At 51.2% G+C, this 27484-nt stretch overlaps 6 protein-coding genes across 6 annotated transcripts; 4 read left to right on the top strand and 2 right to left on the bottom strand.

Annotated features, from left to right (window-relative positions):
• Positions 1–1074: 1074 nt before the first annotated feature.
• Positions 1075–3008, bottom strand: G6M90_00g101490 (uncharacterized protein; the record flags this gene model as incomplete). The annotated part of the gene is made up of 2 exons (XM_014690711.1): positions 1075–2152; positions 2218–3008. The coding sequence occupies 2 exons, from the start codon at positions 3006–3008 to the stop codon at positions 1075–1077; spliced, it is 1869 nt and encodes a 622-aa protein (XP_014546197.1).
• Positions 3009–9460: 6452 nt separating this feature from the next.
• MOB2_1 (CBK1 kinase activator protein MOB2) lies at positions 9461–11306 on the bottom strand (the record flags this gene model as incomplete). The annotated part of the gene is made up of 4 exons (XM_014690712.1): positions 9461–10004; positions 10062–10173; positions 10236–10594; positions 11284–11306. The coding sequence occupies 4 exons, from the start codon at positions 11304–11306 to the stop codon at positions 9461–9463; spliced, it is 1038 nt and encodes a 345-aa protein (XP_014546198.1).
• Positions 11307–12425: 1119 nt separating this feature from the next.
• Positions 12426–13732, top strand: G6M90_00g101470 (uncharacterized protein; the record flags this gene model as incomplete). Its single annotated transcript, XM_014690713.1, has 2 exons — positions 12426–12683; positions 12749–13732. The coding sequence occupies 2 exons, from the start codon at positions 12426–12428 to the stop codon at positions 13730–13732; spliced, it is 1242 nt and encodes a 413-aa protein (XP_014546199.1).
• An 860-nt stretch (positions 13733–14592) lies between these two features.
• G6M90_00g101460 (uncharacterized protein) lies at positions 14593–16527 on the top strand (the record flags this gene model as incomplete). The annotated part of the gene is made up of 4 exons (XM_014690714.1): positions 14593–14652; positions 14771–14901; positions 14972–15791; positions 15859–16527. The coding sequence occupies 4 exons, from the start codon at positions 14593–14595 to the stop codon at positions 16525–16527; spliced, it is 1680 nt and encodes a 559-aa protein (XP_014546200.1).
• A 3099-nt stretch (positions 16528–19626) lies between these two features.
• On the top strand, positions 19627–22514 carry G6M90_00g101450 (uncharacterized protein; the record flags this gene model as incomplete). The annotated part of the gene is made up of 5 exons (XM_014690716.2): positions 19627–19728; positions 19987–20223; positions 20265–20454; positions 20557–21055; positions 21131–22514. 5 exons carry the CDS (start codon positions 19627–19629, stop codon positions 22512–22514), a joined length of 2412 nt encoding a protein of 803 aa, XP_014546202.2.
• Positions 22515–26511: 3997 nt separating this feature from the next.
• On the top strand, positions 26512–27108 carry G6M90_00g101440 (uncharacterized protein; the record flags this gene model as incomplete). Its single annotated transcript, XM_014690717.1, has 1 exon — positions 26512–27108. The coding sequence occupies one exon, from the start codon at positions 26512–26514 to the stop codon at positions 27106–27108; it is 597 nt and encodes a 198-aa protein (XP_014546203.1).
• Positions 27109–27484: the final 376 nt, after the last annotated feature.

Below are 27484 nucleotides of genomic sequence, written 5' to 3'. Positions count from 1 at the left end.
CGCTTGTCTTTGTCGTCACGTTGTTGCGAACAGATGCTACTCTCCAGCGTTTCCCCTCCATTCCCATGCATCTCCACGCAAGGCACCGGCGACACTTGACATCAATTGATGCTCCTGCAAGTAACTGGGGACGCCACCGATATTCATGCACTGCTATCGAGTACGGGAGTCAACTCTTGGGGACTTATACCTAGTGCTCAGAGTAGCCCAGACGAGCCCATGACTGTGGTTTATGTTGTTTTGTCATTCATTGATGTCTGTCGTAAGTATTTGTATCTCAACAGTTTTCACTATCATGTCATTGTCCACAAAGAAAAATAGAGATCGCCAGCTTGCAAGGCATTACACGCATCTTGCCCGCTGCAATCCACCAAGGAAACATGAGTTGATCACCCATCATGCTTGATCCATCGTGGTGATCTCGTCAGTCTCCTGGCTTTCAGTCTCCCGTTGCTCTCTCGAGCCGCTGTGTGTACCAGACCTGGCCAAGCCGATTTGATACGCCAGTTTTCTCGGAGCAACATGCCGTCCCCCAGTGTCCATCTCTCCTTGATACCTCTTTCCCCCTTCCTTCCCCCGATCCAATATACAAGAACAACGGACTGGAGCCTCTCGATAATATCGTATAAAATATAGCCAAATGCCCCATGAACCCGTAGTCACCAGATAAAACATAAGGAAAGAGGCGGCGGCGGCGAGTCGCCAAGCCTAGAAATAAACAAAACATCCGCACAAAATATCAATGCTCGCTCGCTTGCTGAAAACAAACAACCCATCAACGTTAAAGGAAATTTCGTCAAAAGTAATGAACATAAAAGCATTCCATCATCAAGAATTCAAGAGGACGGAGTCGGCACAAAAATAACACTTCGTTGCGTGAGCAAATGGTCTGATTGGCTGAGTCATGTCCGCGAAGGAGACAGTCAAGAATAAGTATACTCGTCAATGGTAAAAAGAAGTAGAAGAAAATAAAATGGCAAAATAAAAGGATAATCAAAGAAAACCCAGAAAACAGTCATTAAAAAGGTTGCAGGGCCGTCATATTTCGTTATCATGAGGTTCATTTTTGCTGTATCATTTCATGTCGTAATCATTGCGGTTCGTTGCATGGCTGCTCTCCGCGACCATTTTAGCAAAGTTTCGAACAACGTCGCTGGGGATTTGATCCCAGAGAAGTGAGCGTGTGTATACGTCAGCAGCACCGCCTTGTTTGTTGGCCGCACGCATTGCAGCCAGGGCATCCGCGAGGTTCTTGCGACCCTGGCTGGTAGATCTTTCTGGGGCGTGTTGTAGAAATTCTTGATTGCTTACGCCGTCATATTGTGCTGCTGAGAGGGAAAATATCTGTTCGTTCATCTGATCCTGTGTTGGTTGTGTCAACGAATCGCCCAGCTCTTCAAGCATCGATGGGGCGGTGCCTTCCATGCTTATGTCGCCCATGCCTGTGTCAGTGACATGGGGATGAGCCCAACTCGCACCAGATGGTTGGGGGGCAATGGCTGGCATTCCCGCTGATCCCGAGTTGATTCCAGCATCCTTGAGGACATTGTCAAGGAGAGTTGCTGACGCTGCGCGAACATCTTCAGATACGCGAGGGATGGTCGGCATGGACCGGCTGGACATGACAAATGCGCCGACGAGGAAGAGCATGAACAGTAAACCTCCCTGAGAGGCACCTTTCTCACTCTCAAGGGGCATGATGGCACTGTCGTTTTTCTTGGTTGGTGCAAGCGAGACGTGCGGTCTAACATGTAATGGTTCAGTGGAATAGTCATTGAGGAAGTTCGGGTTGTCCCAAGCCCCCGGCATGCCTATCCCTTCCATGCCAAAGTTATCGGGGATGCCACCGTTTACGCCAGGGCCTGAAGTAGCCAGGGATTGGCTTTCTAGCCTCTGGACGTGTTCTGTGAGGACGTTGACCTTTTTTCGTAGTTCGCCAGTCTCGAGAGTGTGTGCACGAATCATTTCGTCCTTCTCAAGGCGTAGCCCTTCAACAAAGCTCATGAGATCTTGCTTCTCTTGCATGAGTCCCTCACACTTTTCTTTCAAAGCCGATATATCCTCCTCCATGTCGGTGATGAGTGCAGTGTAGTGCTTCTTCTCATCTTCCAGTCGCTCAGTGTGCTGCTTCTTCCGCTGTCTTGAGTCGAGGCTATCCGAGATATATTAGTATATGCAGGGCAAGGGTAAGGACGGGGGGGCGGACAAGAGACTTACGCTGCTTGGCGATTTCTCAGCAGGCGTTTTTGCTGCTTCAGCTCCTTGATCTCTTGTTCATCGGTTGACTGGGAAATAAGGGAATCGATATTGCTCAGGTTACGTTCAGCCGGAATGTCAAAGCGGGCATTCTTCTTGCGGATACCATCTCCTCGTCTCAGATCGTTATGTGACCGAATTATAGGGCTCCCAGGTTGCATTTTCTTATTCATTGTCTGCGCGGGAACCATCCATTCCTTCTGTGGAGAGGTTGGAATAGACTGGTCCCCTTGGTGAAGCGATGCGAACATGTTGCCAGTACTGTGGAAGGGATTATGGTTTTGCGTAGGTCGCTGGAAGACAGAGTTGCTAGAATCGAATGCAGTAGAGACATTGTTGAACTGCTGCATGGAGTTTTCAGGCCCCGAGTTATTACTCATACTCCACTGAGTGCCGTGTTGAGAAAAAACTTGGCCCTGTGGATGTATGAAAGGGTTGGGAGGGCCGTTCACACTGTTTCCACCGTTCTGGTCCGGGAAAGGGTTGGATGGCACCGACTGCATATCTACAGACTGCCAATCTTCCGTCTTGGGGGAGAAGAGCGTGCTACCAACAGCGAAGGACTCTCTTCGGCTGTTGGCCATTGGTGGTGACAATTCCAGGCCGGAGTCAACAGTGCTGTGCTCAATAAGCCCGTCGTCTAATACACCGCTCTTGTCCTCTTCTTCAAAATACTTCTGTTGTGCGTGGTGGGTATCCACTGTCAGAGGCGTGGATCTGTAAAACGGCTGCATAGCAAACTGTGAGGCCATTGCAGTGATGGAATTTGGTCAAGCTTCTCGGGACAGAAGCTTCAAAAGACGATAGATGTATAGAAGGAAGAAGCGGACTGTAGGAGGGAAAATGCGAACGGAAGACTGGCTGTTACGAGACCCCTGGACCTAATAACGCAGCATTAGTGCATCGTGTGGAAGCGTCTGACGTACTGGAAAAGTTATGGCAGGGGGTTGGGCACGCAAGTTCAAGCTCGGAGGACTCGAAGATAAGCAACAGAAGTTACCAATCATGTGAGGTAGGGAAGCCAAAGATGAGATTGCTGGAGGGTGGCGGAATAAGTCACAGCAGTGGCATCAAACTTAGTGGTGTAGGACGGCTTTCTTGCAGTTGGGTTCAGGCCACACCCGTGTTGATGGATGGTGAATAGGGTATATTGAGAGTTGAAACATACAAGCTCAAACTCAAGCAGTAAGTATAAATATTGCGGCCTGTGGAAATTTCGCAAAGTCGTGTAATAGACGAGAAGAAGTAAATTGCAGATTCAATATGTTGCTGCGGCGGTGGGGGATTCAGCGTGTAGGTCCGGCGAGAGAAATAAATGAGCCACAGAAGTAAGAGCTGCGGAGCAAGCAGAAGAGGATGCTGTCTGCAATGAGGAGGAAAAAAGTTAAGGAGGAGAAGAAGACAAGGGACACCAAGGTCTTGCCGTGAATAGGACGGATGAATATTGGGCTATGAACAATAAAGAAACGCTAGAAAGTGGGAGGGGAGGCGGCAGATAGGTTATGTACTTTGTGCGGGCTCTGGACGGCGGGCGGGTGGGCATGACATGGGGTGGTGTGTTGTAGCCGTGGAGGAGGCCATGAGAGCTCGACCATGAGGCGGGTGTGAGCTCTGGAGGGAGGTGAGTGGGCAGGAGCGAGCGAACTGGACCATTGTGGGAAAGAGCTGAGCTATGGCAGTACGGAGGTACGGAGGTACGGAGGTACATAGGTACCGCTCAACCTGACGAAACCTGAGGGGTTCCCCGAGTTTGCACTGGAGGCTAGAGGGCCACGGTCCGCCGCCATGTGCGGGACGGACAGAGAGAGTCAATGAGCATTGAAGCCCCAGGCCCCGTGAGAGAGGGCAAAGTGGGACTGAGCGGCGCGACTTCACGACTAGTGCAACCGCGGGCAAAGCACATGTATCTTCTCATCGGAGGCAACAGCACACAGGCCAGAACCATGCTCTTGGGCAAGTACAACCAAGATGTTATTGACTGCACAGCCCGACCACCTACGACGTCCAAGAATCTTGCGAGGGCATGCTCCCAACTCTGTGGCCCTGCCTGCACTCCGTACTTCGGTCCATGTTCCTCTGGCCGCAACAGTTATTCCGCAATCTGCGATGGGAGAGCCAATCAGCCCGTGGACAAGATGTCAATACTACCACCCACTGTCGCTCAATACTTTTGACCCTCGTGAAACTGTTGGCCCTATTACAGACCACCAAGGACCCTGAGTGGCCTGCACATCATCTTTCATACGTCGGCTCCCACGGACTACACTACATGTGCGTGATCACAACATAAACAAGCAACTCTTTAGGTGCCCTAGGTGCTGCTCCTAGTTGTGGCTGGCACAACCATAATGGTCCAAACGGATCTCTCCTCACCGTGGCCCGTCCTGGTCCACCGCCCATCCGCCATTGCCAGGGACCAAAGACATACTCAGATGCCAGGTCCGCTGACAAGCCTCGCGGGGAGACGAGTCCAGATCGATCCGCGTGCTCAGAACTTGGGCACCCATACTAGTGTTTATATCTCTGGCTAGGATGCTCTTTCGACCGCTGGTGCCCAGCTTCTTCTGTAGACAAAGCGAAATCAGCCAGGTGAGCTACATGGACTTGCCGCTCTACAGGGATTGTGACTGACAGAGCATCGCCATATAGTAAGTACATGTGCCAAGTGCATGACTTGCACGCCCAATCCAGGTGAAGGTGTGCGACTCTTGCCAACTTCGTACATTTTGCCTTGCGGCCAAAAATAAAAATAAAAAAGGTCAAAAGCAAGGCAGTCAGTACTAGAGGTGGAACGCCCAGTCTGGACTCTGGAGTGCAGCATCAACACCACGTTGCCCATCCCGTTCGAATGGCTTAGACTAGATTCGGGCACGGGAAAAGGAGAAGTCTAGGTAACCTAGGTATAGGTATGCATGCAACTACATACGAACCCGGGTTGAGTGCTTGATACAGATTTTCTCCGTCCAGGGTCAGTGTTGTGCTTCGGGTCACAACGCAAAGTTACGAAAGTGGCACATGCAATAAGTTTACACTGGTTCGCATTCTATTCAATACTCCTTGCTTGGCGCTATCGCTCTTCTGTTACTTCTGGTTGAGCCATTCTGGGACAAATGAGCTGAGCACCACCTGCCTCCGATTTCTCACCACTCTTTCACCCTTTAGGACTTAAAAACGCTCATGCATATACATGAACACGGGTTCCATATACCTTATTGGTGAAGAAGTGTCATCCAATATCGGCCAAGACATTTCGGCAAATACCTTGGACCTTTGGGCACTTCGGAAGCCTTGGCAAATTCGAGTCATCGGCAGCCCGGATTTCGGAGCCCCCAAACAAAACAACCAGCCAGTGATCTGATGAAGCGCAAATCGGTGCGCAAGAGAGTGGTATGTGCGCTTTGAACCCATTACTACCCTCGCCGGACCAGACCCGCGAAACCAGTAGAAGTGCTGGGGAGAAGCAATACGACGAAGCCCCGAGCCATCATGATTCGACTAGGAGACATGAGAGAGGGAGAGAATCAGCGTCAATACAAAGCAGTTAGCAGTAAGTACGGAGCATGTACTTCATATGCCGTCCTACAATACGGGGGGGGGGAGGGAGGTTGGGCAGAAACGGCCACTACCTAAACTCTTGGATCCTCCACTCCTCGATCATAGCTGCTGAGTTCGTCCCCGTCTGAGGCTTGCCAGGCTGAGCCACAACACCCACAAAGTGGACTATGAGTCTATATGCCCACGGAGAACGAGAGTACATGCGCGTCTTGGGGGGTCTGACGCTGAAGTGATGGGCAATGATGCTCTGGTCTCTCTCGACGGCCTGGCTTCCTATTTGCCCCATCGGTGGCATAGTTGGCAGGGTCATGCTTGGTCATCAGAGGAGGGTCTCGTTGTTTCCATCTCATGCCCCTGAGGCCGTGGCCGTTGTTGTCGCTGGGCTAGGGGCTCCCTCCGGGTCGGCCCATGGCGGCCCTCCAAGACGGCCGCCCAAGATTTTGGCGCTGGGCAGAGGATGTCACCGGAACAGCAATAGCAGACCTCAATAGGGTAGTCCGTTGAGAGGTCTCAACAGGGGGTGCATGGCGCTCATCAGGCGAGAGGCCAGCCAAGCATCTGCTCATCCACCAGGGCAGCGTGTGGACGAGAGGAACGGCGCGAGAAAGCCGACCTTGCCTCTTCTGGATTGGCTCTCCCGCAGCACAAAAGCATTGGCAGCACCTAGTCCGACGAGATGCCCGCCACCAGGGTTGGCTCGATCCTCCATGTACAATCAGGAAAGTACCTCCCCGCAGAGGCGCGCAGCGGCGGTACAAAATGTCTCAACACCCACAGCGATCACCACCACCACCACCTCCACCACCTGACCGACTGCATCTCTCCTCAAAGAAAATGCGACGTGATGGTCCAATTAGTCTGTTCGCATGCCCTCGTTCATGGACCGTCAAGACAGCCAAGCGAGCTTCTCTGCGTGCAATCGCAAACCTGCCCTCTAGTCTTTGGAATATCCTCTTTGCCTCTACGGAGTACCCGTTCTCGTCCGCTGAATCTAGTGTCCGTTTAATGGCTCGCTCCCGGCCTCTCAGATACCATTTCTTCTTCTTTCGCCTCAGTCGGTGGCTCGTACGGAGTACTAATGGCAGCCCTTTTTCTAGATGGGGGCTGGGTTTGTTTGGTCGACACTCGCTCACACGCCAGGCCGTGATCCAACCACACAACTGTTCTGGTATCAGCAGCTCCACTGTGCCTCATGGCCGCATATTGAGCGGCCATGGTGCCCATATCTCAAACCGTGGTGTTAGTCGGTGTGTTTCCAGTTTTTGCCCATCTCGTTCCCGCTCGTCGATCGTGCTCTCGCTTTCAGTTCCTCCATCAGCGTGGGAAGTTGGGCACCGAGCCTCCCTCCCTTACGACGAGCGATGCGATGCCTCGCTGCCAATCGTCACTGATGGTCACGTCGGGACAGAGCACAACGGACGACTACTCACCGTTCGGATCATGTTCCGGCGTAGAGGCACAGGACATGGCCGACAAAGCGCCGTTACCTATATAAAGCGCCAGTAATGCTCATGTCACCATGGCTGCCAATCATCCATCTCCCCGGCCAAAGTTCCGCAACTGGAGCCTGCTTGAACTTTGGCACATTCGTCTCAAAAAAAAGCTTGGTGGTGCCAGTCCTCTCTCTGCCCACCATTTTCGAAAATAGTCGCCAACATGTCTCGGGCATAGCTTCCATGGTTCGCAAGTTGGCCGAACACACCCGCTGCCCAGGTTGGCCTGTGTGACGACGAAGTGTTGCCCGTTGTAGTAACAGACAAGAGGGACTCTGCTACTGCGGTGTGAATGCAACCCACACAGTACGGCTTACTTAGATTAATCTGGAGCACTGCTTCCTCTCTATGTTCATAGTATACAATCATGTCTTTCTACACTCCTGCTTCGATGCGTCAATAATCCTGGGCAAAGTTGCTTTCGGAACCACACACTCTGCATCCAAACTAACTAGCCAACCAACCCCAGGAAAATATTACCGAGCCGACGTACAATGTAGAGCAATGACGATTTCAGGACGAAAAAAAATCCAACGCAAGCCGCATCTCAGCCCGTGTCTCATAGATCCCACAATATGTCTGTTTTCGGAAAATATCGGTCTGCCTGGTATAACCCCATCGTACCAGAGCTAACGGCACCAAAATGCTGAAACAGATAAGCCAAGTGCTAAGGGACTAAAAATCTCGCCGCGGAAAAAAAAAGAATCATAATTAGTCAAGATGCATCTGCTGCCAACAACCGGAATTCCATATTTGGAACTACTGCCCCCCTACTGGCCCATTTGGAGAAACTTTGGTCCAAAGAGGCGGTCATCTTTACCCATTCCATACCGTCCATATGTTGCGGTCAGCAGAAGCCCTTCCTAACCTGACCCTTGTCCTTGTTCCACATGAATGCATAAAATCCACGTTCTATTTCAAGGGGCGAAATGATGGGCGAAGAAGCTTAAAGAGGGAGTAGAAGAGAATCGGCCAAAGAGAAATAAAATAAGAGCTTCCCACAGGGGGGTGTGCGACATGAACCCAGCCATGGAATCGACAGTCTCGTGGTCCCCAGAGGCTGGTCAGTGAGCACGGCATCAACACAGGGTTCGAGTATCAAATCAACTATCCAGTTTCCCGTGGGGAGTACATTGTCTATCTATTTTTATAGCTTGACGAAGGCGGCGGCCTAGTCCAAGCGGTGGCGATGAGAGACGCACATGATACCCAAGGCAGTTCTAGTCCTATAATAGATCGTGCCAACAGAAGGAGACATCTCAAAAACGAGTTCTGAATTGTCAAATCGCAAAAGTGCAATCAGCAAAGTATAGGTTTTGCAGTGTCACGACGCAAACCATTGAAGCACGGCATGTGGAGAGGGAAACAGGCACGCATCACATGGAGCATGGGAAAGTCGTACTCTGGTTTGGTCAGGCCACGGTGCATAGATAGGATACGTGAGTGCATAGCCCCTGCGTCTGGATCGCGCCTCTTTTGGAAAGGAAGGGGGGGTGGTTAAAAAGAGGACAGTCATCTGATGGGGTCTGCGTTGGGCCGTTGGGCATCGAGCGAAATGTGTTCGGAGGATATGATGACACAGCATATGTAGATAAGGTGGTTCCAGGTGCATTTTTTTGATCGAGATCTTGACATATGTAGGGATTGTGAAGGGTATGGATGTTGAGGTGAATCACGATATGGCTCTGGATACCTACTTAGGTACCTAATACTCTTGATGATGGCATTGGAATATGTGGTACTAGATACATTGCAAATGCCATCCCAAAGCATCACGCAAACTCAAGTCCAATTGAACAGGATTCGCACAAAGGTGATGACTTTGTTGCCAGTACAGGCAGACTCTATTCATCCACCTTTCCATGATTCCAAAATGCATTCCGTCTACTACGCTCCGCCATTTCTTGATTGTTTCTATCCTCCTCATGCTCACTTATGCTTCGCCTACCCATCCTGAGAATCGAACTCCATTTCGCAACTCCTCTGGCCTGCAGTGGACACGCCCTCAAACTCAGAGCAAAACGTCATATGCTGTTTTCCTGTGTATCCATTCGCCCATGCATACAAGGCAATGCTGTTCCCAGGACAGCAGCCGAAGTTGTGTAAATAACTCAAAACAGATGCGATACGCCGAAAGAAAAAACGACTATACAGCTTTACTGAGCACCTGCAAGATGAAGGAGTCGTTCGCCAGCCCGCAAGTTAGCATACTCGTAAGCCTTAGACTCAGGTGGGAACGTCCCATTTGCTGCCCACAGGTCGATCAGGGCTTGCATCGGCTCCAATTCCTGCGGTTTAAGCATGTCCAGCGCAGTTGCTGTCAGAATAAAGTGAGAGAAACAGCTATTGAGTTGTTTTTCAAGGTTCAGGTGATAGAAAGGCTCGGTGAAATGTGCCCAGTAAAGGTGGGCGTACACACGAAACATTTGACGGAAAATCATCTGGCAAACTTCGAGAAACTTCTCTGGGAAGCCCGACCGTTTCCCAATGTATTCGGCCTCTCCGGGGTTGGAAAGTTGAGATAAAGGCGTCGTTGTGATGCTGGGGTTATGGGCGTATGATACACCGGAAGGGTCTGTGGGAAAGATTGCGGTGTCGTCAATTTTACCCGAAATCCATCGTTGCATCAACGTCATGTACTCGTATGCGGGAAGTTCTACAGGCTCTCGTCTGTTATTCAGCCATGTGAAGGAATGATTTCTGTGTACCATGTCAGTGTTTCCATCTTGGTGAAGTGTTGACCGTGTTGACACTCACGCTCCAGCAGACATGCGAGGGCAAGTGGTGGGGTTGCAAATGCTTGTGCCGTCATCCTCTTTCTCATGAACCACGCGCACAAAATTCCACAGGTTTCGATAATGCTCGACAACTACCTCGGACAGTCAGCCGGCCGGAAGATTATAACATCATCACTCAGAACGTTTTGCATACCTTGGTGGGCGATCCATTCTCCTTGCTCCACAGTCTTTGGTCGAGCACTCAACGTCATAAAGTTTCCTTTGACAATATGCTTGACATACTGGGCGTTAAGCCATAAAGGTAGCGGGCGGGGAAGGTGGTAATTATTGATGATGTCTTCGGCGTTGGACATTCCGCTACTAGATGCGTCCATTCCGATCGTTTGGGCGAGGGATGGGGAATTTGGCAGAGGCGGAACCTTGGGAGCAAGATTTGTCGAGGACTGACTGCCCTGGGAAGCAGTGTCAGCTGGCACAGGCGGGCCGCCTGTCGACGGAGATGGGCTCTTTTGGCCGGGCGGCTTCGTTGAAGCGCCTCGAAATCGAGCGTTGCTAAGAATCCAAAGTTAGCAGTAATTTAAGCTTTGTGCCGACTAATGGCTGTCGCAATGGTGTTTCAGAGAACAATGAGCACACCCTGAGGAACCCATGTCCTCTGAGGTATGCCGTATTAAGGCTCTTTCAGGTTTCAGGACGGCTCTGCAATAGATCTTGCAACATATCTCGTTATCTAGACGCCGGGGCCCACGCAAGAACTGATGCGCGGCGGGCAAGACGCTGTCGGTATTGAATGGAGGGAGCGTCTCGCCAACCTGGTCTACCAGGCTATACCTTGCCAATCAGTTTTATCTTGAACCACTTGACTCATAGGGAGAGGAACGCAGCCGGCCTGCAAGTAATTGGCAAACGGGCGGTGGCTGTTCGGGAGTGTCTCTGATACAGGCATCGAGAGTCTGGACCGCCTTCTTGAATCCCACTTCACAGGCCCTGTGGCATTATAAAGTATACAGCCTCCATCTTGGACTAATTGCCGGTATCGAACGAGTAGAGATGGACCTGCTGGATAGAGGCTCAGAGGAATGGGGCTTGACCTTGGATGATCCAGCTTGCTCCTGGCGGCTCTTGCTTGAGGGCCTCTTCTGTCTTTTCTGTCTTCTGTAGCAGAGAGGCTGACGGCAGAGGAGGTATGTATTAAAGCAAAAAGAACAAAATCAACCGGAGGAAATAGCACAGTTACTTACATCCCGGAGAAGAGGTTGGACATGATGAATGAAAAGGCGGGGACTGAGATGGAGGGCGGCAATGCAAAGGAAACGCCAGAGGGGCCGAAAGCTCCCGTCACGGGATCTTATGCGAGGCGGCGGACACGCGGACAAGGCTGTAGGAAGAGAAGGAATGAAAGCAACCGTCGGCGTGAGGCAAGAAGCAGATACCACCCAAGAAAAGCGGCGTGGACAAATGCCTAGTATGCAAAGGGATTCTATCAGGAGTCCACGTCTGGTGTGCGAGAGAGGGGGACGGGGTCCTTTACGAGACGGTGACGGCCAAATGTGGGGTGCCGCGTGCTGATTGGTCAATTTGCTTAGGTGCGTTCGAGAGGCGCAGATAGATCCAGATCCCTGCCGCGGTCTGGACACACGTCGCGCCAATGCCTCGCGCCAGAAGCTTGCTCTGCTCAAACAGTCTGGGAACGATACTTGTCGTGTTTGGGAGCCGGTGTTGCGACGATATTTCAAGAGCTTGCGACAGGCACTGGAGATCGGAGGCGAATAGTTCACCTACAGTGCTGAAGTGACAAGAAGCCAGCAAGGAATGCCCGGCCTGAGCCCCATGTTTGGTTTGGCAGCTACAACGCCTCCGAATGAATTGACCGCAGCGCGGGGGCATCATCGGCTCACGGCTCAATGCTCAAAAATATTTGAAACGTTCATCTACACATCTGGCGTCTATTGTCCAGTCAGATGGAGTTCCGGCTGCTTCCAGTGAGAGGTTGGAGCAGCAATGTGTGCGGGAACGCCATTACAGTTAGAGAGCTTCTTCAATGATTGGATGCATCGAATCAGACCAAGGAGCCTGTAAGAATTGAATCTTTCCAACCTAGATAATCAATCCTGATTTTTGTTGCATGCAGTGAGCCTTTTAGAGGAAGAGGTCCACGTCGCTAAAAGGTGCAAGTCGTGAGACTGGTCTAGTCCCGATGTGGCCCGTGCGCAATTTTGACCTCGCTGCTGCGCGCTTGCGGATGGCTGCCGTTTACAGTTCTGCGCAACCTTCAAATCTCGCCCTCCAGCAAGCTCAACCACTTTTGGCCACGTTGTGCAGCTCCTATCGACTACGAACCACAAATTTCAACTCGTAGCTTGCAAAAGCAGCCCTTAACACCATGTCTGACTCTGAGGACCCTCTCGATGGTCTCGACGAAACCGTCGGCGATGACCTCTTTGGCGATGAGGGCGACGAAGAGCCGAGAGCGCCGCGGGTTCTGGACGATGACGAACTAGCCTCGGACCCTGATGAAGATCCCGATGCGAGGCGACGAGATTATGATGGGGAGGATGGCCTGCCACATGAGACGCGAGATCGGGTTGTCATGGCGGTACAGACGTATCGCCATCAGATCCCAAACCCCAAAGACGGAATTGTAAGAGGGCTTGAGTTATTCATGACGCGATATCAATTGTAACCTAGACTGACTGTGCAAATCAGCTTCGTGTTATGAGAGTCCCTAAATTCATCAAATTCATGCCCGAGGAATACGTTTCGGAAACCTTCCAGCCAAGCGATTTTGATCTTGCCAATGCGAAATCCGACAGACCGAAACACGTCGCTCGTATCCGAAAAGATGCAAGCACTGGAGATCTACAGAGCAACACCAATATTTACAGGTGGAGTGATGGCTCAGTGACCATCTCTGTCGGTGGCGAGCATTACGAAATACAAAAGAAGGCACTCGCGCCGGGAATGGACCAACCATACAACGAGCTTAACGATGGGCACAACTACGCGGCAGCGGCAGAACTCGGCAGCAATCTACTACTGACTGTTGGTCACTTGACGGAGCAGTTCAACGTGCGGCCCAATAAGGCAGTGGGAGATGACGCGCTGTCGGTATTGGCAGAGCGGATGGCACAAGCCAGCAAGTCGGTGAACGACGGTGACATGATTATCCGTACCACCAGAGACCCTGAATTGCAGAAGAAACAGGCCGAAATGGCAGAAAAGGAGAGGATGAAGGCTCAGCGTCGACGCGAAAACGCTGCGTTGAAGATGGATGGTGGACTCGGACGGTCTGGTCGCGGGGGTCTATCGATTGGAGACCTCGAAGGTGGACGTGGCTTTGGATCTGGACGCAAGCGAGGCATGCCAGGATCTACGAAACCGAAGAAGCGCCGGCCAGAGTATGACTCTGACGACGATCTCCCACAGGGTGTTGGACGCCGTGAGGACTACGATTTGGATGACGGTTTTCTGGTGGGAAGTGATGAGGAAGAAATGGACAGTGCAGCAGAAGAAGATGATGAGGATATATTGGATGATGATGACGAGGAGGAACGACGACCTCGCAACAAGCGGCAGAGGACAGCGGATCCAGATGATGATGAGGATGCTGAAGGAGATGAGGTCGAACCTGGCGAGCCCTCTGCAAGAGCTAGGCGGCGAAACATCATAGACGAGGATGAGGATGAGTAAGGGGGTTTGGAAGTGGAAATGGCTATTTATCATGGAGTCTACTTATTATCTATCCTGTATAACCACTTATAAGGCGTTGAAGATTTTGGAAGAGAAAACTGCGAACCCAAGCAGCACATCATACATATTAGATGTGTCAACGCAGTTTGAGAGAAGCCAGGCAGATTTCCCAAGGTACATGTGCGTAGACTGTTGACGCCGTCATGCGGCCGATGGACTCATTGTCTCGCAAAACACAAGCAAGAACTCTCGGTCCGATCAAGAAGACAATAACTAAGCTAGGATATCGACCGGGCCGCAGCCGCAGGAGCAAAGATTTCCGGCCTGTCGCATCCGTTGTCAGTCGAGTGTATCGTTTCGATGTTCGACGTGATCCGAAATTAACGAAGAGGTACATGCAGCTGCCTAGGTACCTGCTAGGTAAGTACTAGTAGTGGTGGTGGTAATAGTACCTTTTTTTTTTTTTAGGTGCGTAGTATCAAGCGGTTCCGGGTGGTGGGGGGTTGTTTTATTAGCGCCTCCTTCTCCGAAGCTTGGGGAAAGCTTAGGCAAGTTCATCCCATCCCCGGCATCAATGACACCCCATCTATCAATCACATGCTCACCGTCCCAAGTCGGAAACAAGCCTTGACTTGCAGGCTCAGCATGTGCCGCTCGGCATCAATTGGACAAAACAAGGCAACCACACTTCGCCATCTCTCGCACAGCCTTAAGATGCTGTTTCCAATCACGCAGGCCTCTGTCTGAGAGTAGCAACCCGTCAACATTGAAGACTCTCTGGCGACCAGACCCACCGATCTACATTGCCCAAGTGTTACTATCGGCTGCATGGCCTGTGATCTCGTCACCCTCGGCACATCATGGGGGCTGTCCTAGCTGTCTGGAGAGTGATTGTGGATGTTGGCACGTTCTGGATCAAGGTTGGTTTTAAGCTTCGCGTTCCTTCCTTTCAAAACATTTTTGTTTGTTGTCTGTTGCTCCTTTGCCGTGAGCCTGGCTGGCTGGCTCGTCATGGTTCTCCTACTGACACTGGTACAGAAGCTCGTGAGCTGGTATACCGGCAGGCATCCTGTGGATTTGTGGCTGGAACTGTTGCGCAATGCAGAGAGCTTCGAGGATTGGGAAGAGGCAGCTCTCCATTTGGATAGCTTGCTTGGTTTAGACTTATGGTAACGCGGCGCTTCACCGGCCATGCCGATGCACTGAGGAACGGCCTTGCTAACCATTTTCTTGGTGCAGGAGGAACAACCCTACATCCAAATATTACGACTGGAGGCTCATCACCGAACGCTTGCATTCTTTGGCTGTTGCTCGTGAAGAGAGCCAGTTTCAGCAATTAGTCAACCTTCTCCGATCCGGCCTCATCCGCAATTTAGGAAACATCACTGTGCCTAAGCTGTACAATCGATCCTTCTCGGGGACCAAATATCTGATTGAGGAGTACATATCACAAGTCGCGGAGACTGTGGATGACATCAGCACACTGCCAACTACATTCATGTCCAACTCGCAAGGTGGAGGGAGCGTATTGACGAATCAGATGAAACTCGATTTTATTCATGATACCAGACAGGCATTCGGCCGGAGCACTCTAGTCCTGCAAGGTGGATCCATCTTTGGATTATGCCATCTTGGTATTGCCAAAGCCCTCTTCTTGCGCGGTCTCCTTCCTCGCATCATTACTGGAACAGGGACGGGTGCCCTGATAGCCGCCTTGGTGGCTATACATACAGAAGAAGAACTACCCAGTATCTTGACAGGCGACGGCATTGACGTCTCGGCGTTTGCATCGAAAGGCAGGTCAGAGAGTGGAGTGATACCCCGTGAACAGACGTTCAAATCGAGATGGGCGACGTTGATGCGACGACTGCGGAGGTTTTCTCGCGAAGGATACTTTTTGGATGTTACAGTGCTGGAGGATTGTGTAAGGGCGAATGTGGGTGATTTAACCTTTGAAGAGGCCTACAATCGGAGTAAGAGGGTCCTCAACATTACTGTTGCTACGGAGAGTCAGGGTGGCGTGCCGACTCTCATGAATTATATCACGGCCCCGAACGTTGTGAGTTACTCCCCGCTCCCCAATCCACGCGTTATATCTGAGCATTCAACTGACAGTGCGAAACCAGTTGATATGGACGGCCGCCGTAGCATCTAATGCCTCGTCTCCCTCGCTCTACGGCTCCCGCAAAGTCAAAATCCTCGCCAAAGACGTCCACGGCACCATCGTGCCATGGGCCGCTGCCAACACTACCAACTTCCGCCACTGGACACACACCTCTTACACGGACCGGGACTCTCCTCTCCAACGCATCGCCGAACTTTTCAATGTTAACCACTTCATCGTCAGCCAAGCCCGCCCCTACCTCATCCCCTTCCTGCAGTCTGACATGCACGGCCCGTCGCTCCTATCCCGCAGCAAAACCACACAACTCTCCGCTTTTTTCGTCCGCATGGTCGGTCTCGAAGTTCGTCACCGCTTAAGACAACTCGACACGCTGCGACTACTTCCGTCGAGTATTAGGCGATTTTTGGTGGATGAGCGAATACCGGCGGCCTCCATGACGCTGGTACCAGAAGTTACGGCCTGGGACTTCGTACGGCTTTTGGAGACGCCGACGAGGGATACGCTGAATTACTGGATCTTGAGGGGCGAGAGGAGTGTATGGCCCGCAGTGGCGGCGCTGAGGATTCGATGTGCCGTCGAGAATGAGCTCGATAGGTCGTATCAGGTGGTCAGGAAGTTGAAGGCTGGTGATTTGAGGAGGAAAGGCAGCATAGCTGGTGTGGAGGCCTGATTGGTTTCGTGTGTTTAGTGGCATATTTTTGGTTTGTATATTTGCATATGGGAGGCGTCATTGGAGTGGAGAGGCGGTCCTTTTACTTGAGGGTTTCTTTCTTTTTTTTTTTTGCAAAGGCACCTAGTAGTACTCGAGGCGGCATTTGGTTCCATTTACGAGCAATAAAACGAACTTCTGAACCAAAATCATGCAAAAGTACGTGTTTAAACATGTGTTCGACGTGAATCAGAGTGCGATATGATGGGCATCACGAATGTGGGCGAGCCTTAATCCCAATACAAGATCACGTTGCTACAAAAATAGTACTAACTAAACTAGAACGAATGCAACCACAGGAAAAGGTATATAGGAAATTTGGCTGGCAAGTCACTCGCTTCTTGGACAACTTACTATTACCACATGCCTAGGTAGTAATGGAATATCTTTGCGTGTACCGGATGATGACCTACGCATCTACACTCCTACGGCAGTTGGGAGCAGGTAGCCATGGACCTGTAGAAAAATTTTCACCTTCCCCGTATTACGCTTTGTACGGACACACAAGCCACATGTCTTAAATGCCCTCTGCTCAATGTGCGTCGGATGATCGTTCTTGTGACAGTGAATACTAGTAAGATGTGCCATGTTGCGCTATTAAATTCACCGCTCAAACAAACAACCGTTCAACTGATGAAAATGTCTCAAACCTGACTCACACAATGCATGTACTCTGTACTCCGTACGGAGACATGAATGTCGATTCAGCGCATTTTTACGCTGGTGAAGTTCCATCGTTGCGGGTTCAGCCGCGGCAACCTGGTATGCCATGGGACTGACGTGCGGGAAGGAGGAAACATCCCAATCCGGAAAGGAGACTGTGGATGATATGCAGCACGTGGAAGACGATGAGAGTGCTAGATGGAAAGGAAGTGAGCACGAACCCATAGGCAAAGTTATTCGGTGGGCATCCTCAGATACCGATATGTCCAGAAAGGAATTGAGACGGAGGGGATGTTGCATCCGGAGAGGAGTTGACAAAGGATTGGCAAAAAAAGAGTTTACTCCTGCAGGGAACTTTACCTGGACGTTATAGCATAAAGGAGAATTAATGAATGGAGGATATTTGTGGGCTGTTTTCTTCAGCATCGTGGATAAGGCTCTCCTCTCGTCCGGCTGGTGCTGCCGCATGCCCAGGCTGATTTTTGTATTCAAATCAACCAATCCGCTGGCAGCGTATTTCCTGAAACTTATTCATCTTGTTACGCACAAACCATTTTGTACGCTGTCGTACGTCCACCGGAGCGCATAGGGACACGTGTTACCAATGACCGGGGCCATGGGACACGAGCCTTCCCCTAGGATTTTGTGATCGGTACTCAACTGACGAACGAGCAAGGTCTGAAACAGCTTGACTGTTTTCGTCTCTTGTCTACTCCGTAGTCTGTAGGTTGGAATAATGGAGAAGAAAAGTCTGCATGTCCCCATACCCCAATCCGAACACATGAATTCATGTACCTGTAAGAATAGCCGTTGAAGCTACTCCGTACGGAGTAGTAGTAACTGTGCAAAAGGCAGCGGCCCACCAAACTGAGTAACCCCTTGACCGCAGTCAGGGATCTACAGCATCGGTAGTTGACCTGGATTGGTCCGATGATCAGGCAACAAGCAATGGGGACGGAATCGGCAGGGATAGTCCCGCGTGGGAAACGGCTCCAATTAGAGTTGACAGGAAAAGACCCTGTCTGGGAAAGTTTTTCTGGACACAATTGACGGGCGTCATCGGCGCTTAGATGCCAGCTAAGAGAGTCTCGGTACCAGCAAACACCGGCCAAGGTGGGCAATCAAATGGCATGTCCTCTTGGTGCCCTGACACGACTGGGCAAGATCTGGCATGAGCGACCCGAACATCTGGTCTGGAGACGGGCTGACAAGGTTCGCTGCAAGTCCCGAATCGAATCCTGTGAAGGGGGGGGGAGGATGAGAGAACAACAAACGGTCATGCATGGTGGCGTATGTACTTTGGACGGAGGACACCCTTCCAACTGTATCTGGTAAGACGGGTTTCTCCAAAGGAATATGCAGTTCTAGATGAGCTGGTAACATTCGGATGGACGGTGGGGGCCAGAAGTTCCCATGATCGGGGCGCGGGTGCGGCACCGGATGTGCGACCAGAGCCAGGGTTGAAAAGTTCAGCTTCCTCGCATCAGCTAGGCTGTCGACGGAGTACGGAGAACAATATTGTACAGTCATGAAATAGTCAGCAGGTCTGAACTGAACGGAGGGCATCGAAACAGTTGCGCCTTCACGCCGCACACTGCATGGTGGACTGGCTGCAAAAGCAAAAACTTGTCAGCCCCAAAGACGATTGACCGGTGGTCAGGGTGCTCTGCGTTCCGTGCTCGGTTCCGAGGACAGGCAATGCAAATATGAGGCTATCCTGAGGTGAACTCGTCGTAAAAGATGCAACTTCCCCGCAGAGACGCAAGCAACCATAACGACAGCGCCTGCGCATGCATACATGTATGTATGCTTGCTGGACGATGCACCAGTCCCAATAACTGGCATGTTGGCATGTCGAGTTCAACTCCATACTCCGAGATTTGGACAAGGACGGTTCGACAAGGGAGTCAGTCCACCCACAATCGACTCGGGTCCTAGCTCTGACTAGCTCTGAGGATGGCTGCACAGCATCATGATTGGGCGCCACTAGCAAGGTCCGGAGTCCCAGTTGCTGGCTGACAGCTGGAATCCTCGGAAGTTGGTGGTGGGCTGCTCTGAAGCTCCAGAGCTGGCCCGACGAGACCAAGACAGGACCGACAAGAAACATGGAGACAGGTAGGAAATGCACTGTCCGGGTCCATGATGCGCGTACGGGGTATCATTCACCGGCCGTACAAACTAAGAACGGACTGACCTAGAATAAACGCAAATGAACTAGGAAGTGGGAGGTTATAACGGCCGATCCGGCCGCGTGAGTGAGGGAGCAAGCATCCTACTCCACACTCTGGTGTTAAACTTGACTTTGTTTCGATTCAAAGCACCATATTGCCGCCGTGCTCTCGTCGTATCGTAACATCCTCTCCAAGTCTCATCCAAAGGGCATGTGAGGTCAGAACCATGGCCGCTGCCGCATCTACAAGTGTCCCGGTAGACGATTCCAATCGCGAGACCGGGTACAACCGCTCTGCTTGCACCGAGTGTCAGCGACGAAAGCAAAAGGTGAGTGCATATCGAACCGCGAATGCCAGCTCCTGAAAATTCAAAACCACACAATCATCCATATACACCGTCGTTTCTCTCCCGCTTCCCCCAATTGACAGCCAGCCATGCTCCGCAGCGGAGAATGATGGACATGCTGCACAGTGATGGTAGAAGCAGACGTCATGGAAGAATGAGCGCGCTGCTTCACCTGAATTGTACCCAATGTATGCTGGTGAGCCACAAATAGCAAATCCAACTAATGCCCTTTTCTTTCAGTGCAATCGTGAGTGGCCATGCGATCGGTGCCAGCGACGCAAGATAGCCGATGAGTGTCGTTATAACTACTCCAACCCCATGTTGGACACACCAGCCCACGACCTGACGGAGAAGCTGAAGCGGACGCACGACGATTATTCTAATCGGGGCACTGCCGAAGCCGACGATGAAGATGGCACCGGATTTGACGCATTGGCGACCCGTCTGTACGCCACATTGGGAATTGATCATGGAGTGGTATGTTGCGCATAAATGGTTGCTTTTGATCCGGTCGCCAGCTGCTTCCCATCCCACGCCCCAGCAGATACGGCAAGTTGTGCACGCTATTTGATGTCAGTCGATCTAATGAGGTGAATTATGATGCTGCACAGTCCGAGAAGCCAGCTCCCAAGCAAGATTTTGTCGCTGCCGACTCGTCCCCCCAGATGCGCCGGGTTTTGCAGCTCCTTCCCCAGCGACAATCCATGGGCAAGTCCTTCCTCTTCCAACTACCTTGCTGACAATTACTTCTCCGAATTATCATCTGCTATGAATGAGTTGATTATCTAATCTGACGATTCCTTTATACAGACATTCTTATGCAACATTTCCTCGGCGACATCAACTATCACTACTATATCATATACCCACCCGTCTTCTTGCAGGACTACCACATCTGGTGGGATAGGCGCTCGCAAAGCCGGCCGCTGTCGCTCCAATACACATGTCTACTGGCTATCATCTGCGCGTGTGCTCTACAGCATGTGGAAAATGCCACCGAAAAGGCACTGGAGAGGGAACTGGGAGACACCATGGACGTGGTGTCTGATCAGCTCCATGCAGCCATGAGAGAACTTGCCAGTGTCATCCCCGTTGGGCACTATCACTACCTCAATGTCCAGAGGCTCTTGCATTCTTGTTACTGGTATAAAGCAGAAGCCAAGTTCCTCGAGGCATGGCACGTTTTAAGTGCTGCCATTTTGGAGGCCAATGAGTTGGGCTATCATAAGGAGCCCGCACGCGGTACCGTCAGTGAATTTGACCTCGAAATGCGCAGAAGGTTATGGTGCATTTTGGATACTTGGGACTGGTAAGCTCACCTCTGTTTTGCAGCTTGTGCTTGTTTGTCTTCTCTTTCTGCCTCGTATTGACTATTCAATGCCAGGCAGATATCTTCTGGCCTATCTAGGCCCAAGATCATACATCGAGCCGACTGCGATGCCGAACTTCCCGAATTAACACTGGAGGGCCACATTGTGTCTCCCCTGCAACATATGAAGATGCAGTCTGGTTTGACTCGCCAATTAGCGTCGCGGTTTAGCGCCCCCAAGAACATAATCTCCCCGTGCGAAGTTCAAGAGTACAAAGCCATCATTGAGAAATGGGTGGACGATTTCCCACCTGAATACGCGTTTGAGAATCCTGACACAAGCAAAGATGATAAATGTGCCTGGTTATTTTCACACAGGTTTTATGTCTACACCATGGCATGTCTCTTAATTTTAAACCCAATCAGGCACTATATGGTAAAACAGTACACCTGGAATTCTGACCCCGACGAACTCAACATCCGATCCGTTGGCGTTTGGTATAGTCTCAAACTGATGAAGACTTTACGCCGATGGGTTGATAAGATCTACAATCGTGACGGTCGCTTGCATTTCATCATCTTCTCGATTTTCGATACTGCTGCCATCCTGTGCACCGCAATTCTCAAAGACACAGAATATACTATATCCAATCGTGCCGATGTCTTGGCATCAATTGGCGACGCCGTCGACATGCTTAAGAAACTGAATGCGATCTCAAAAACATCCAAAACCTCCTACGACATCCTTGAAAGACTTGTGAGAAGACTACCCGAATCCGTTCCTCGCAGAGACTTGGAACGTCAAGTAAAGCGCGCGAGGGTTAATATCAGATCACCGCCACCATCTGACCCTATCCAGCACGAAAGGTCTTCAGTTCTCCAAGTGTCTACACCCGTTGTGCCTCCTCCGGCTGCGGTAGCTGCCACAAATCGGGTTGAGAGGCCTCTTGCCGAAGTCGTAGCTGCCGCCCCCCTACCAACGGCTCCCATGCCAAACTCCATGGTAGCGCCCATACCCGCCCAATTGGCGCACCAGACAATGGCAACTCAGCACGTCAACTACAGTAACAACGGTACTTCCGAGTATGAGAATCAAGAGATGCCGCAGAACGTCGGCTATATTTCATTCAATGACCCAGGAATGCCGATATCCTCCCATTTTGCGGATGAACCACAAGCGTCACAGAGGTGGCCAAGCGGCTCTGAGAGTCTACCCCCTCCTCCTATGGACGAGCATACAAGGCCCTCTTTCACCACAATAAATAATCCTACGGGGTTGGGCAGTGGCATTTACCAACAACAAATTGTTGACCCGGGTCCAGAATTTGACATTGAAAATTTGACAACTGCCCAAATGGGAGAATTGGCTCCTCTTTGGACCTGGCACTCTGAAAACTTGGACTTTGCAAATATGCCCCCGCCAACACCAGGACCCAACGGGTACTCAAGGCCAATGTGAGGTAACGAGGATCATGAGCCATGACTTGTTGACTGATACTTGCTGATGTTTGGTTGGATACCCGATTAAGTCTTTCTCGGCTTGCTGCTTCCAGTCCTACTATTTGGAGCTGTCTCGGGGACTAAGAGTTGTGGTAACTTTCAGGCCCCTGCTTGTTAGCAGTTTTGGAGGGCTGACAAACGGTCTTTCATCAAAGCACACTCATTCAATGAAGGCAGTTATTTAATACGGGAAGAATAGCCGATACAAGATGCCATGCCTACTGAAAAGCAGAGAAGGGAGGGAGGAGAGAGAAGGCAGAAAGCCGTGGAACGTGGACGGCTGCAAGCTTAGGAAGCGGCGGGCCATTGTCTGGCTACGTAACTTACTAGCCATCTCCTTGATTATAACTCACAGTCCTTTGCATTTGGCAATGTTCCCTCGGTTTATCCTGTTATGTAGCGTGACAAAACATTTCTTGCTCAGTTGGGACAGATCCAAAGCCGGTCGAGGCTTCCAACTCAAGCCGTATTTGGTCAGCCACCACTTATTGAACGTCGTTAATTCTCGGGGCTGTTCAATACCATATTTGGCATGGTTTCATTCTCGGTGAACCCGACAGAAACTAGCTTGCGTGGCCATGATCTTGCATCATACCCATCATCGATACAGTACAAATGACATGACTACCCGCAGATACAATAGCAGCATCACTACATTGGCCGCCTTGCGCATTGAACTTGCATTTGAGGGCTTCCTGTACGTGTGTGGGAAGCTGGGAGAAGCTGTTTGTTTTACTCCGCTTCGGACGCGCCGAACCTGTTTTCATTGACGGCCACCATGAACAGAATCAGCTGCCAACATGACTGTATGGATAAGCGATGGCCCCAGCAATTCTGGAGCTGGAGGATGATCACAGTCCGTTCTCGTGCCGCCATGTGTGGGAAGCATCCCCCGCGATGTATCACGAAATGGGCAAGACATGAGCGATTTTACCATGCTGATGCAATTCCAAAGCGGTCTGACAGACGAGTCGACCGGGGACCCAGGATCCCAACAGCCGTGCCGTGTTATCCTTTCCTCGGCCAGGTCATGATGAAGACGCACTATCCAATGCTGTGACATCAAGGGGCATGGATAGTGAGAATCGTGGCCCCCATAACGAGCCTTGCATCAAAGATATGCAAAGTTCACTCATGGTTGATCAGCTGAACCCGATGTGGTAGGCTTCGAGAAGCGGCAGAAGAAGTGGGCGCAGTAGAAACTGGGCGCAGCAGACCAGGCTTTGTGGAGGGTGTTGGTGGCTTTCTAGTGGCCAATGCCCCGTAGACTCGGGGGGTCGCTGGAACTAAAACGATAAACGCCAATGTGGGGCTGCGATCCTCAGAGACTCAGAGCAAGGCTTCATCTCTTCAAGGCATTGTATCGGCTGCGCAGCATCACAACAATCCAGTCCCGTCTTCATCAACCTGGTTTCCTAGTGTGCAGAGCCAGACAGGTGGTAGCACGGCCCCTCAGCAGGAACATGAACCCCGTCGTGTGGTTTTGTGTGTGCATATTACTGCACTCCTGCCAGACAAGCTACCAATTGCATAACGAGGCTCTAGCCATCTTTTCTCTCTTCTCTTGGCGCTCTTGTCAAGTGATGGCTTCTTTGTCAAACTCGCTATGCAAGGTGGCGGCTGACTGGTTGCTCTTTGGAAAGGGGGTCAAGATTTCCAAGGATTTTCCAAGGCTGTTTTGGCCCCTCAGGAACCATCCAAGGACGGTTGGATAAAAGTGCTGAGCTATTATTATCATCAATTGCATGTGCCTGAAAAATTAGTTCACACTTACTTGGCAACAGCGCGGGTTTTCCCTCTTGATGTGGTTGCTTTGTTCTTGTTTTTTTCTTTCTTGAGCTCTCTGGTTTAGGACACCGACACCCTCCCGTGAGCGCTGCATGCAGGCGTATGTATAATTAGCCACATCGTACTTTGTACCCATGTAATGATGCAACTAAAAGTAGTACTCACATTCGGTACTGCAGCGGCGGTTGGACACATTCTCCTTATACCCGGTACGCTCTAGGGAAAGGGGCATACGACACTTCTGCATCCAATCGACTGCCCATCGCGAAACATACACCTGGAGGTGCTGGGGGCATGGCCTGCCTGGAGCCCATGACGTGCATTCAAGAATAATCACTCCGAGCCGAGCCACGACCCAACTAGGTTAAACTAGGCTTGATTCGTTTGCCGTCCGGCTAAGTGTGCGGGAGCTTGGCTTCGGGTTGGAAACTGGGGTCTTTGCGTTGTTTTCTCTGTTCGGTGAATGCAGCCTAGCCGATTCCAAGGGAAGGGGACTTGCGTTGTCGGCACCTTGTAAAGCCTCACTAGTGGTGTGACAGGGTTGACTGATGATGTCTTCTCCAAGTATGGAGCAGACGAGTTCCAGAAGAACCGGGCCATAGCTCTCTTATTATTGGCAACCGTTCAGCTGCGAGGGGACGTGCCTAATGCGCCTTGCCGGACCCCAGCGATCTTGTCGGAGCTCTCCTATCGGGACGATGGCATTACTTCAACCATCACGTAAATTACCAAGACTGGCCTGCTGGCAAGCCACTTACTTGGACAACTCAGGATAAAGAGATGCAGCCATTCGAGAATTTCTGTGGCGTCTGAATGGGGCGCCGATATTTTGTTGATCCAAGTTTCGTAGCCGGCCATCGGAGAAGCTCCCCCCTACCTGGTCAATAATAGCATGCCAAAAGGTTCGGATCGGACATCTTACCCGACGTGAACGCTTCCTGTTTTACAAACAAGTCAGTTCATCACGAATGGTGGTGTCTAAGAGTTACCTAGGGGTTCTCTTTAAGCACAGCCACGACAGGACATCTATCTTGCACTACAGGCCGCCGTCGGATCGGCTCTGATCACAGTCAAGCCTTAGTACTCTAGAAGTCCCATACTTTCCTGGGACCTTCGATGGTGTCAGAGATTCAAGTCTCTTCTTCCCGTAAATGCTAGGACGATTGATTCCCTTAGCCGGAAACATTGTAATGATGTCGACACGGATGGAGATCGTAACGTGGGTCAGCGGTCGACAGGGAACGAAGGGAACAGAGCCAAGGTCCGCCGGCCGGGGAGCAAAGTGAGGCGAAACCGCCGGGACATGGATACTGGACGACTTGACATGACCTCACCGGGGTATTGGCAACACTCGCACAACCCCTACCCGCAGTGCTTGTTGACACTTCCCACTGCTGTTGATGCTCGTTGGCCCAACGTTTGGTGCCAGCGATCAAGCCGCCCGCGTGACATGCGCTTTCGAGTTTCCCATTGCCGCCGTCCATAATTTTGGCCCAAGCTCTGGCCGATGCAGGCCGATGGCCACGGGCTCCATGTTGGCCCCTTGTTGGCTCCTGCGTCGACGTTCGTGCAGACTATCGCTTTTGCGTCAGCCAGCCTAATCAACACTTGGCGATCCATCCCCCGGTGCCCGACTCGTAGCGACTCGCAGTGACTTACCTGCCAGTGCTTTTCCATGGTGAAGTCTGGTGTCTCAAGCTACTCGCGGCCTGCTGCTTGCTCGTCTTGCCCTGCATGAGCATATACATGTCAACTGGTATGTATGTGCACGTCCTGGGACTGCAAGTCGCTTTCCGTGGTTGGCCCTTCCCAGCTATAAAGTCACAGAGCGCCCGCCTACTTCCTTCCCCCAAATCATTCGTTTAGGAGCATTCTGTCCTTCACAGTCCATCTTCTTCCATAACCAAGCACTTGGAATATTAAATTTAAGAGGTTACTCGCATCTGGAGTCCTTGGAAATTCCAACACTCCCTCCGCTTTGTCTTTTTCTTGTTGCTGCCGACCTTCCTCAAATAACAGCAAGCAACTTACACTAGTCCCCAACCGACACGATCCAAACGAAAACGTCGGGTGCATTCTCTTCGGCTTTTATTGCAAATTGAAGCACGCATTCTACTTCGGCCGAAGCTGCAAAATCGCTCTGCGAACAACTCACCTGACTTGTGAGAATGCCGTTCCAACGCTCTCGCCGTGCCAACCTAGCTCACCGGCCGCCTCGACCATCAACGGCCTGCCATGTCACCAAATCTCCCCAAGGCAAAGGAGCCGATTGCAAGCGGGAAGAAGATGGCTACAACGTCGATGATGCCAACTCCTTTCCGTATGTGAATACATATCCGTCTTCGTCGTCTCCATCTTGCTGTGACGACAGCACAGACTGGGTCATGGTCCAGACAGACGGTGCCCCACAATCCAACTGCAGTGACGACCTGCACAGCTACGGACCTGCGCAGGAACTGACGGCAACCAACGTTCAACTCTTCGATAATTCAAACAGCACTTCTGCCAGCATTTGTGCCGCCGGTGATAATGATGGCCGTCGCCGATGCCTCCGCCGACGGCCAAAATACCGCCGAGGTAGTGCCAAGACAAATGCCTCCGTCGCTACGCGAGAGTCTCATCAGGCTGAGAATGAACAACATCTTGACCCGTGGGCCCCGATAAGCGTCGACTCTTATGAGTTCGATGTCTTTGCCGTTGGAGCATGGGCAATGGAAGGGGACACTGGGCTAGAGCCAACATACAACTACCCAAGAACATTCTAAACTTGATGACAATGTTCACCATGTTTTACGATGTAACGAATACTCAACGATACCACATGTTTGTTTAGTAGCAGGTTCAACCGTTGTCTCTTTTTCTTTTTCTTTTTCTTTTGTCTTTCTTTCCTGGGCAACCCATGTTTGACAATCAATATCATCTCTTTCCTGAAGTGGCTTTGGTTTGGTCTGGGCCTATCGGATCGTGGCTTCACGTGTGCTTTACTTTTCTTCTTCTTCTTCTCTTCTTTGTCCTTTTCCTTTATAGTTAGATATACCCGGTGCAAACTTGCAAGACGTCCAAGATCCTGGGATAACACAATGCTTGGGGTGTGGAAAGGAAGAGCAGTGAGGGATATATTCTAGGCAGGGAAAAGGGACG

This window comes from Metarhizium brunneum, chromosome 6, assembly GCF_013426205.1.
Source record: "Metarhizium brunneum chromosome 6, complete sequence".
Lineage (NCBI taxonomy): Eukaryota > Fungi > Ascomycota > Sordariomycetes > Hypocreales > Clavicipitaceae > Metarhizium > Metarhizium brunneum.
This window is presented reverse-complemented; position numbering and strand designations above follow the sequence as displayed.